The sequence below is a fragment of the Cydia strobilella genome, chromosome 24, assembly GCF_947568885.1.
Source record: "Cydia strobilella chromosome 24, ilCydStro3.1, whole genome shotgun sequence".
NCBI lineage: Eukaryota > Metazoa > Arthropoda > Insecta > Lepidoptera > Tortricidae > Cydia > Cydia strobilella.
Window position 1 is genome coordinate 4,638,311 of NC_086064.1, and position 12,535 is coordinate 4,650,845.

The 12,535-nt window shown below is 40.4% G+C and overlaps 1 protein-coding gene across 1 annotated transcript in view; it reads left to right on the forward strand.

Moving 5' to 3' along the window:
- Positions 1 to 12,535, forward strand: part of LOC134752418 (E3 ubiquitin-protein ligase COP1-like) — a 40,380-nt gene that overhangs the window by 320 nt on the left and 27,525 nt on the right. Inside the window, exon 2 of the mRNA XM_063688128.1 lies at positions 1,876 to 2,061. Within this exon, the coding sequence (XP_063544198.1) occupies positions 1,880 to 2,061 (182 nt within the window). The 5' untranslated portion in view covers positions 1,876 to 1,879. The remainder of the gene's footprint in view (positions 1 to 1,875; positions 2,062 to 12,535) is intronic.

Sequence of the window (12,535 nt, forward strand, 5' to 3'; positions counted from 1 at the left end):
CTTATATATTCGTATACAGCGCGGAAAGAGGCTGAAATTATGATTGTTTTGATCGGTAATAACCACTCCTGATCAATAATTGTTTATTGATCAACACCTATTATTAGATGACCCTTATTATTCACAGTCTAATAAATTTAATGCCCTTAAGGACAGACAATTTATATTTAGCAGTTGAATGGTTGCTAAAGTTTAAAAAAAGTTCTTTGCAGTCAAAAGAAATATTTTGATTTAGCTACAACTTAATGAAGTTGTAGCTAAATCAAAGATGGCTTACCTACAACTTATAAGCTATCATTAAAAGCAGCCAAAAATGTCAAAAAATCTAGTTTTCAACTATTGGTGATCTACTAACAAAAAAGAAAAAATATTAAATATAGAAAAATCTGTTTATAATGGCAATAACAATGAAAGCTTATTTGTTTTTTTTTTTATTTCATAATTAATTCTAAATTTCTTTCTAAAACGTGAGTTTTATTTATTTATTATGTTGCTTTATATACTCTACAATTTTTTTTAAGAAATCAGACTGCATGCAATGGCATTCATCGATAGGGTCTTAAGATCTGACAGTTTTATTAACCTTGTACCTATTATCAAATTGTCACTGGGAATCAAAATTAATATTAACGTACATGCCCTCACACGCAGTAAACATCCTTATAGGGAAAGACAGTATGGGAAAGATCATGAAAACCGGTGAAAATGTCAGTCAATTGGTCATAATTTCATGAAAATAGGATTAATAGTAACCAGTAGCTCATAATCAAACCCGCAATAGAGCTAGCAAAACCTTACCATATGACAGTTTTATGTCAGGGTTGGCAATTATTGCTGCGATGCTTCAACTTTATTTTATTTTAATTTTATTGTGGATATATATCTAAATGCCTTTCAGTTATTTTGTTTATCAAATCACGTTTTTTTTTCGTATTTCTTTCATTGGTGTTTGAAAACAAAGAAAAAAAATTTTTTGTACTTTAATTATTTGTTCATAGTAGTGATAACCCTGACGTATAACCACAGATTTAATAGCTTGGTTGCGGGGTATGCTCATAATATTTCACTAGCAATATCTATAACTATAAGTGAGAATCAACTCTCCACTGTAATTACTTCATCTAATAATTAAACCTTATTTTTAAAGTTGCAATACATTGAAAATAATGGCTGGCAAAAGTATCTGTTCCTAGGGAACCCCAACTTCACTGTTGGTGCTCAACTTCGCCCAAGAAAATAATAATTTAAAGAAATATATATCCATTGAATTTGAAACAATTAGAGCCATGTAAAATTTGCTTAAACATTCACTTATACTACTTATAGTATATAAACATTTATATTACCAATAAAGTATGAGTCTTCATAAGGATGGGCGGTTCGAAGTGGGCCAGTATATGAGTGCACAAATTGTACATCACTACATATTATAAAACAAAGTCCCCCGCCGCATCTTATTGTTTTTATGTTTGTGTTATAAACTCAAAAGCTACTGAACGGATTTTTATGCGGTTTTCACCTATCAATAGTGATTCTTGAGGAAGGTTTATATGTATAATTTGTTAGGGTTTTGTGTAAACTGGTTGCACTACCCATGGTTGCACTACCGTACATACAATAAGTAAAAATACCTTACATTCCCACCTATCCCCAACTTTGCCTTTTAAGTAAGAAAGTTATACTGAAACTTGTTCCAAATCCTGAATATTAAATTACTTTCTATGATTAATGCTAGTTAAGTTATTGTACTAAAGACAAATTTATAATAGAATTTGCTAATAAAAAAATAAAATAGAAAATGTGTTAAGGTTCATTTTTTATTGTAACAATTTTCGTTTGTGAAAGTGAATCATTAGACATTTTGATTTTAAACAGCACCATGTCAGGAACCGCTGGTTCAAGCAGCAGTGCAGCCCTCGGAGGGCTTGGGGGCTCCTTAGAAGACAAGGACTGCGAGCTATTGTGTCCGGTCTGCTTCGAGCTCATTGATGAGGCGTATGTGACGAGATGCGGCCACTCATTCTGCTACGCTTGTATTGCCAAGAGTGTTGAACAACATAGGTAAGACACTGATTTAACTTTCACGATTTTTACTCATTTTTATTCACAACGATGGGACTTAATCGTGTAAAAATTAAGTTTTTAAGTTTTGGTTTTCTCCGAGACCACGGGGACAACGCCGTCCGCGAACCGTCGTAGGTAAATTTAAAACTTAATTTTTACGCGATTAAGTCCCGTCGAATAATAACATAACGTAGGTAAGTTTTGTTTTCACTCCAATTTTGTTTCTACCCTCCGGCTGGAAAGCTTAGACTTTCGGCCCGCTGCGCTAAACGAGGTTGCAGCTTCTTCTTCTTCTTCTTTTTCTAGGGGCTATGTAAGGCTCCAGAGCCTATGTATCACTGCGACCATCTCTGATCTATTGTGATCGCCACCTACTACAACTCTCGATCCAAACCTGCAACTTCAAACAGCTGCAGGATGTTTTTGGTTTCGAGAGACTTTAACTCCTCCGGGCGCAATATATGTCCACCCAGGATCAAGTCACGAGTGCGCATTAGGCAGGGGCACTCTGTGAGGATGTGTAGGGGCGTCTCCTCTGCCTCCATACAGAGTCTGCACCGCCTCATGTCACGTTTCCCCATAGTGTGCATGTGCTTATTTAGGCCGCAGTGCCCGGTAAGCACCCTGACCAAGTTGCGCAGTTGGTTCCTAGGCAGCGCCAAGGCGCTCGAAGACGCCTTTTTGCTGAAGGCCTTGATAAGCGCTTTGGAATGGTTCAACCCTGGTTTTTCCCTCCAGAGTTGAATGGTTTTGTAGTGACAGTAGGTCTTTAGGGTGAGCCGCGTTAGGCTTCTGGGAATCCCACAAAACGGCTCAGGACTGTAGTTCTTCCCCTTAGCCCCTGCTCGCGCGAGTTCGTCGGCCTTTTCGTTTCCAACGATACCCGCATGCCCCGGGACCCAACGTAGAACAACCTTGTTCCTGGCTCCAAGGTTGTTCAATAATTGCCTGCAGTTCTCAACCAGCCTTGATGTGGTGACATCAGAGGTTAGGGCTAAGAGTGCCACCTGGCTATCCGAATGGATATAGATAGTATGGTTGCCGTAGTTGCTTTGCAGATTTATTGACGCACATTCAATAATGGCGTATACCTCTGCCTGGAATATAGAGCAAAAACGCCCTAGGTTTAAGCTGATGCTTTTCCTGGGCGCTTCACCATATACTCCGCAGCCTACTTCTGATCCGGATTTGGAGCCATCAGTGTACCACCTCAGGCTTCCTTCTTTCCACTTAATTTGACTGTTTGACCAGTCCTCCCTTTTGGGGAGTTCCACTGAGTAGAGTTTGAGTGGACAAAATTTGGGTGCCATAGTGTTGGACGGCATCCCAAGAACAGGAATATTTGCAGGGTTGCAGCTTTCCAGCTCGGTCAAGCAGAAAAATACTAGCAGTAGTATGTATGTAGTACCAAAGATAGATATAACTCCGTAATAGATGGATGGCCATCAAACGGACCGGAGGAAACGGCATAGCAACTAAATCAACAAACAACTACATCAGGTCCCAAGCCGGCTGGTCACCGTGGGACGTCAGACCAACACCCTCCATCAAAGAATAACAACCCCAGAATAACCGGAGAACCCAAACTAAACTGTCAAAAATTAAACAAAAATATAAATATATGTTCAAACAAACCGGTCATCGTGGGGGACGAAAACCACCACCCACAAGGTAAAATGAATAAAAGGAAGTACATAAACAAAATTGATAATGTAAATACAAACAACTACATCTACACAAACGATAGCAAGATTTTAAAGACAAGTAAAGAACAAGGCCTTAAAATTTGCACATTTAATGTGAGATCCCTATCAACAAAAGAAAGAATGCTAGAACTAAACAATGCAATTCAGGAAATAAAATGGGATGTAATAGGACTTGCAGAAGTAAAAAAGTTAGGACATACCATTGAAGAACACAAAGAGTATATATTTTGTTATATTGGAGAGACACGGCGACTTCATGGAGTGGGCTTTTTAATAAAGAAATCTCTAAAGGGCAATATATCAAGCTTCGTAGGAATATCAGAAAGAGTGGTTTTGCTAAAACTGAACTTCAAGAAGGGACCACTATCGCTAATCCAAATATATTCTCCCACTGAAAGCTCCAGTGAAGAAGAAATCACAAAATTCTACAACGACTTAACAAAAGCACAAGAATTGTCTGATAAAAACAGGCTGGTTATCGGTGACTTCAATGCTAAAATTGGACAACCTAAACCCCATGAAAATTTAATAATGGGCAAATATGGCTACGGCAAACGGAACGGCAGAGGAGAACGCCTAATACAATATGCGCAGGAGAACAAGCTGGCAGTGATGAACACATACTTCAAGAAGAAAAGTTCCAGAAAATGGACATGGCTATCACCAGATCATAAAACAAAAAATGAAATCGACTTTATATTGAGCACCAACCCAAAATCTGTAACAAATGTAGAAGTTTTGAACAAAACAAACTTTCCATCTGACCACAGGATTCTGAGATGCTCCATACAAATCCAAAAACCTAAGATTAGCCGAGGATCATTCAAAACCATGCCCAACAAACTGAAAACCACGCACGAGAAAAACAAATACATACAAAACCTGAAAAAGAACCTACCAACACTGCAAGAATGTCTGAAGGAAAATAAGACTGTACAATCCTTTAGTGATAAACTGGAAGAAGCTATTACAAAAAGCCTCAAGATAGACAAAAACGAAAACACGGAACATAAGAAAAAGATCATCAGCGAACACTCACAAAAATTAATATGTAAAAGAACAGAACTTGAACTGAAGAAGAAATGAGAGAGGAACTAAAGAAATTGTTTAAACAAACAAATAAATCAATCAAGAGGGACTATGCTAACCACAGAAGACAAATTATAGAAAAAAATATGTCCACTTACAGAAGTTCAAAAAGAGCCTATAAAGAACTATCCACGCACAAAAACTGGATACACAGTTTAAATGGTGAAAAGGGCGAAAACAAAGATAGAGTAGGTATACTAGAATGTGCCACGGCTTTCTATACTTCTCTTTATGAAAAACCTCCACATGACATGACACAAGATGATGAAAAAGATGACAAAAATAAAACCAGAAAAGATAGGACTGAAACATCAGTAGACCCAGTAACAGAAAGAGAAATAATTAATCAAATTAAACAACTAAAGCCCGAGAAGAGCCCAGGCGATGATAACATCACAAACGAAGCCCTAAAAATTGGAGCGCCAATCCTGGCTGCATATCTAGCGGAGTTCTTCAACTTAGTATTGGAAAACGAAGAAGTACCATTGCAATGGAGTAAATCAAACATAGTACTACTGTATAAAAAAGGGAACCCGCTTGACATCAGCAACTACAGGCCCATTAGCTTACTATCAACAACATATAAACTGTTCTCATCAATCATGCTAAGAAGAATTGCTCCTAATATTGATAGGAACCAGCCGATTGAACAAGCTGGCTTCCGGCCGCAATATTCAACAATAGACCACATTCACACAGTAGAGCAAATAATGGAGAAGTATAAGGAATTTAATTAAACCACTGTACCTAGCCTTTGTGGACTATTCCAAGGCATTCGATAGCATAGTACACCCATCCATATGGACTGCACTAAGAAATAACAAAGTAAACAAAAAATATGTAAATATCATACAAAACATCTATTCTAAAAGCACAAGTAGAGTGCAACTGGAAAAACAAGGGGAAGAGTTCACAATTAGAAGAGGGGTGCGGCAGGGAGACCCACTATCCCCAAAGCTATTCATAGCTGTACTCGAAGACATTTTCAAGAACATTAATTGGAAAAATAAAAGCTTATGGATACTGAATAATAAACTAACACACCTAAGGTTTGCAGATGACATTGTTCTTTTTAGTGAATCAGCGACGGACCTAGAATCAATGCTACAAAGCCTAAACTATGAGAGCGAACAAATTGGCCTACACATGAATCCATCCAAAACTAAAATCATGACAAATAGCCAAAAGAAAACAGTAAATGTAGAGGGAAAACCGATAGAATACGCAGAAGAATATGTATACCTAGGTAAATTAGTGTCCTTTGAAGCAAATAGCAACGAAAATGAAATAGACAGACGAATAAGTATAGCTTGGAAGAAATACTGGGCCCAAAAAGAAATCCTAAAAGGGAACTATAACCTTAGTATAAAGAAGACCATAATGGACTCTTCCATTCTTCCCAGCTTAACATACGCTAGCCAGACATGGGTCTACACTGAAAAAGTAAAAAACAAAATACTATCTTGTCAACATGCGATGGAACGAAGTATACTGAAACTCAGGAAGATACAAAAAACGAGAAACGCAGACATCCGTATAAAAACTAGATTAACAGATGCTCTTACTTTTAGTTTAAAACAGAAGTGGAATTGGGCAGGACACTTGGCAAGATATGAAGATAGGAGATGGACGCGTCAAACAACTATATGACTAGGCCCAAAAGGCAAAAGAAAGTGGGGAAGACCAAAGAAAAGATGGGCCGATGACATAATAAACACAGCAGGAAAAAGCTGGATGTATACGGCAAAGGACAGGGAAAGGTGGAAAAGAATGGAGGAGGCTTTTACCCTCAGAGGGGCCACATAACAAAGACAGTTATAGATAAAGTATAAATTGAAAAATACATTGTTAAGTGGAAAATAAAGCTGTAATAATAATAATAGATCACCAGCAAAAACAACAAGCATGGATCCAAAAGTCACTCCACGACAGACACCGACTCGACCTGATTAACCCTAGTGTCGACAAGCTGGCGTCAAATATGTGGCTTAAGAGAGGTGAGTGAGTTGTTTCCAGAAACCGAAGGATTTATCATAGCCATACAAGATCAAATAATAGATACTAAGAACTACAGAAAATATATAATCCGCGACAGTAATTTACAAACCGACTTGTGCCGACGCTGCCATGCTGCGTCCGAGACAATACAACACATAACAGGAGCATGGCATGCCGATCCATAGCCCAGACCGATTACAAACACCGCCATGACCAAGTTGCAGCTATCATTCACCAATATCTTGCATTTAAATACCACCTCATTAATAACAGATCCCCTTACTATAGGTATAAATACACCCCACAAATTATTTTAGAGTCTACCGACTACAAACTTTACTGGGACAGAACTATCATCACCGACAAAACAATACATTACAATAGGCCTGACCTTACCCTCCACGATAAAGTTGCAAAAACTGTGTATCTCATTGACGTAGCCATACCCAACACACATAATCTCACTTCAACTCACACTGAAAAGATAAGTAAATACGCAGACTTATCAATAGAGATAAAAACCCAATGGCGGGTGAATACCGTAAAGACTATCCCAATAATAATTTCATCTACCGGTGTTATCCCTCGTACTCTGCATACCAGCCTCAAAACCCTCGATATACATCCACTCACCTACATTCTTCTTCAGAAAGCTGTTATAATAAACACATGTAGGATAGTACGCAAATTCTTAGCTTTAGAAAATTAGGGTATTACATATCCTTCTATATTCGTTTGGCCAAAAGCCCGCGAATATGGAAGTAAAATCACCTCCAACCGGAGAGAAAAACAAATTGAAACAAATAAATAATAATAATAATAGATGGATACAGTCTAAGGAAAAAACGTGCCTCGAAAATCAAGAAAATTTGATTTTCGATCAGAGGGCGCTACTAGCTTTGGCCTACTGTCGTATAGATGGCGTTGACGGTTTCATTTGTTATTTAACAATTTTAACGCATATCAGTGAAAGAACATGGGTCAAAATCATAAAAATAATTAAAGCAAATAAAAAAAAACATTTATCCATATTTAAATACATTTTATCGTGTGTTTATAAATCTTCATTTTTAGTTTTAAAGTGTGTCGACAGATGGCAATGAATTTACTGGGGTTACAAAATTTACTATGACAGTACCGCTCTAGTATAAGTTACTCTATGGTAGTACCTAGACATGTGCGCCGCGCCGCCGCGCCGCCGCCGCCGCCGACGATTTTTCCACGCCGCCGCCGCCGATCAATTTGACCGGCGTATAATCGGCGATGAAAATTTTGGTATCAATCGTGTCTGATTGCATGTTGCGTAGTGAGAGATAGGTATAATTTAAAGATCCTTATGCTTTTTCGCTTATTATTTGCCAGTAGGGTTTGCTCCCGGGAAATACCGGTACCGAAAGTACCGGGAATTCCCGGGATTTTGAGCCAAGCAAAGAACCGGGATTTTAATTTTAAAATCCCGGGAAATACCGGTACCGAAAGTACCTAATAAAGGTTTGTTTGAAATCTCGCACTGACATATCTGTTTTAGTAAGTGCAAACGACGATATATATTATTTCCGGTACAATATTGACTGTTTTCTGTTACTTAGCATAAAATAGCATGTTCTTTAAAGAAATATATTTTATTAATCTAAGGCTAATACTTTTACGGCTGATCACATATTAAAATCAAAACAAAAATAGTCTATGGGTTTGAAAATGCTGACAATATAAAATAGCGCAATTTGAAACTTTATGTGCATAAGTGTTTCTTTCTTCGATAAATGATTTTATACGAACAATTAGTTATTTGTATTGTAATGTTGTCACACGCGTCGGGACGAGTGTGGCAGCATGTACGATCTCCCTCGGTCCAGACGGGACCTCGGGTTATGTCTCGACAGCTCAGGGATGAGAGGACAGAGGGGTGAGTAAAGAAACACTGATTTATATCTCTACAATCTACGGGCTTTTATGCCGGTTTATTTATAATAGGATCAAACGGGTATGCTAGAGCCTACGCTAATGCGCACGGGACGGGATCCCTTATTCGGGATGTTAATGACGGGCGCGAATCCCTAATCTATCCGCGACAACCATGCGGGGTTGTGCTGACCCTCGGAACGGTCGGTAGGGCCAGGCTTACGGTGTACGGAACGGGATCGGGGTTGTACCGAAGGGATAGAGTGCTAACGCGTAACCACACACTGCGCTACTATTCCTTCGGGCGGAGTGACGGGATCTCGGGGCAAGGACAGTGTGCTGGGCGTCTACCACGCTCCCGGCACTACTGTCCCCAAGGGTAAGGTATAGAATCCTCTAGCAAGGTACCCGGGCTGACGCGTGAACCACACACCGCTCAACGTACCGAGGAAGAGGGGGAAGGAGTCTCTAGGGAGCTGACGCGTGAACCACACACCGCTCAGCTAGAGTGCAGTGCCCCTAGCAGCCGATCCGCGACTGCGAAGAACACTGCCCGATCGCTGCGAGTGCGCGGGGTTATATACGGTTCGGCGCGCGGGGTGCGCGGCGCGGTCGGCGGTGGGGCGCGGCGCTCGGACAGGCGGCCGGTTCTGCGTGGCTGTGTTGTGGTGCCGCCTTGTATGTGTGCGTGCTGTGGCGCGTCATCACAGTCCCGTCCCGGCTGAGGAGATTTTTACCTGTAGGGGAAAAATCACCTGTAATCGTGTTTATTTATATTACTTTAGCTTGGTTAAAAATAAAAATTAGACTGGGAAAAAAAAGTGGGCTGTATTTTTTTTTTACACACTGTATACGGGGTTGACACATGTCGCTAACGGCGACTAAAATATACTCGGGTGTCTACTAATTCCTGTTTTTATGTTCACTTGTAGTGATAATTATAATCCTCTTCATACCTTACTATATTTCTGGTTGCGGTTGCTAGGTCCCCTTACCAGTCCACTGATGGTAAGGTGCCATACTTATCGTCCTGTGCTAGCAGCCCGCGCACAGGTCGTCCGGTTCTGGTTCTGCCCTGGGGGCGGTTCCTGCGCTCCCATCGGGCAGCTGGGCTGCCGTTATCCTGGTTTCGCTGGTGACGGCTGGTCTGGTGTCGCGAGTGACGGTGGGTTTGTCGTTCCCGCTTCAGCCTCGCTACTGGGTCCGTGGAGTTCCGACTGTACTACGCCCACGCCGGGCCATAGCACTATGTCGGCAGTATTCTATTTCTGAAATTTCGGATAATTTTATAGTAGGTAGTTAGGTTTCGCGCTTGTAGGTATGTTTTGTTTCTAGTTATTTCAATTTTATTTTATTTCTTGTTATGTTATATTTATATCGTTTATCTTTTTCCTAATAGTCCGCTTGTACCCTTTTGAAGACATTTTCGAGGTTGGGTTCACGTAATCTGTGATATTTTGAGTTTTTTATTTTCTAAAATTTTGGTTAGACCTTATGCGGACTGTGTACGGTTCATTTCCGTGCGCTCGACATAGTTTGTTTACGAGTTGCCGTGTTCTACGCTCCCTGCAAGAAGCATTGAATGACCAGAGAGTTATTGTCGTTATTTATTTCGCGGTTACGGTAATTTTAGTGTTGTATCTCGTTGTCGGATTTTGCTCTTCTGTAGGTAGTTACTCCTATCTTTGGTTATAATATCTCTCGGTTGCCGGCTCTGGTGTGCGGTGCGACTTATAATGAACCCTATTCCTATTAATGATTATGTCGCTTTTAGTTTGCGTTCTTGTATGCTATTTTGCATGGTACCTATACCTAACTGCCGGTTGTGTGGTCACGGGACGGTTATGTTTTATTCAGTTGGCGTAAAGGTTTCCTATTCTTTATATTATGCGCTGTTACAACTTTACGTTTGCGGTTTTTTTTCTTGTAGTAGGTATATAACTGGAGATTTCTATTCTAGAATGATGTATGGTCGGTCTTATGTACTTAGGAGCCAAGTTAGCGGAATAGCTTTTTTCAGCGTTCGATAATGTGAAATTTCTTCTTAATACTTGGTCGCGTATTTTAGGGTTCCACGGGCGTTTGTTTTTGTCGTAATAACTTCTTTGTATTGTTGATGTTTTTTCTTGGTTTTTCCGTACTATTTCATGTCGTTTTTTAATTTCTTTAACCTGTGGTTCCGGGAATGAGCTCTGATTGTTCGGGTTCCGTAGTTCTCTGCTATATCGTAGGAATGCGGGTGTATATTTTGTTGACGGTTGGACGGGCGTATTTAGGGCAAAATTAAATTCGGTTCGGTATTTATCCCATGTTGTATTCTTATTTTCGATGTATGTGGCTATGTTTTGCTGTTGTTTGGGGTTCCGCGGGTAATATTTCTGTTTAACTGGTTCTGAGTGGTTCCGTTTTGTATCCTGTAATTTGTTGTTGTGATTCGTTCTGGATTTTTCTGGAGTATGTCTTGGTAACTTAATATCTTCTCGTTCCGGCGGTTTTGTCTCATTATCGGTGTCGGTTACGTCGTGTTGCGGCCATCTTAGGGTCATTCCGAGCCGTCGTAGTACGTCCATGCCGATTATTATTTCGGTTGCTGTAGGTAACACTCGTACCCAGTGCTTTATTTTGACGTTTTTTACTTGTAACTCCACCAGGATACTCTTTTTGGCTTCCGTTCTGTGTCCGTTTGCTAACACGATCGGTATTCTAATATCTTTTTCTAATATTGCTTCGTCCTTGCACTCGTTGTATGTTTGTTGATTGATGTACGTGTTCGTGGAGCCGGTGTCGATTAATCCGCGGTATTTCTGTCCCATTATTTGTATTTTTGTGTACGGACGGGTGTCTTCCCTTGGGCTGTCAGACACGCCTAGGGCTTCGGTTTTCCCCCATTTCTTGCAGCAGTCTTTGCTAAGTACACCTAGCTTTCCGCACTTGCTGCAGAATACTTGCCGTCTGCCTCTGCATGCTTCCGCATCGTGTCCTGGCTTTCCACATGACCAGCAATACGTCTTGGAGTCGTAATTGGGGTGTATTTTGCGGTGATCTTCGCAGTCCTGTGTCCTTGATTGGCACGAATCATGTGGCCTACTTGGGTCTGCGGTGTACGTCGTTTGCGGGTTACTTTCTGGAGTTGCTGTTTCCCAGCATGTATCGCTGTCTCCCTCCGATGCTGCGGGCTCCGTTTCGGGTGTGTTTAGTGTGAAGCTTTCGTACTCCTTTGCGAGCTTTATTAAACTTGTGAGGTCCTTGAAATCCTGTTTTTTAATATACATTTTATAACTTTTCAACATGTTTTCATGTATGCGGTGTAGTTTCTCTGGTTCGGTGAGGCTTCCGTGTCTTCTTATTAAAGTTTGTAGGTCCGTCACGTATTGTGTAAACGTCTCCCTATTTTGTTGTTTTCTCGCGACTATCTTAGCGACGAGTTCTTCCTCGTAATTGCTTGGAAAATAATATAATTTAAAACAACTTACGAACTCTTCCCATGTCGTCCATTGCTCTGCGTTATTCCTGTGCCAGAGGAGTGCTTTTCCTTGCAGGATACGTGACAGTGCGGGTAATATGTCTTTATTTTGAATGCCACTTGCCGCTACGAGCTCTTCTAGCCTCTCAATGAAGTCTACTGGACAATCGGTTGTTTTGAAGGAAAGGTTCCACTCTCTTATGAGTTTCGTGATTGTTTTCGCACTGTTGTCGGACATGTTTCTTGACTTACTTTGTTTCGGTGTCTGGAAAGCGGCTTCTTCTTTTAGGGTCTCGACTAACCCTTTTCGGAT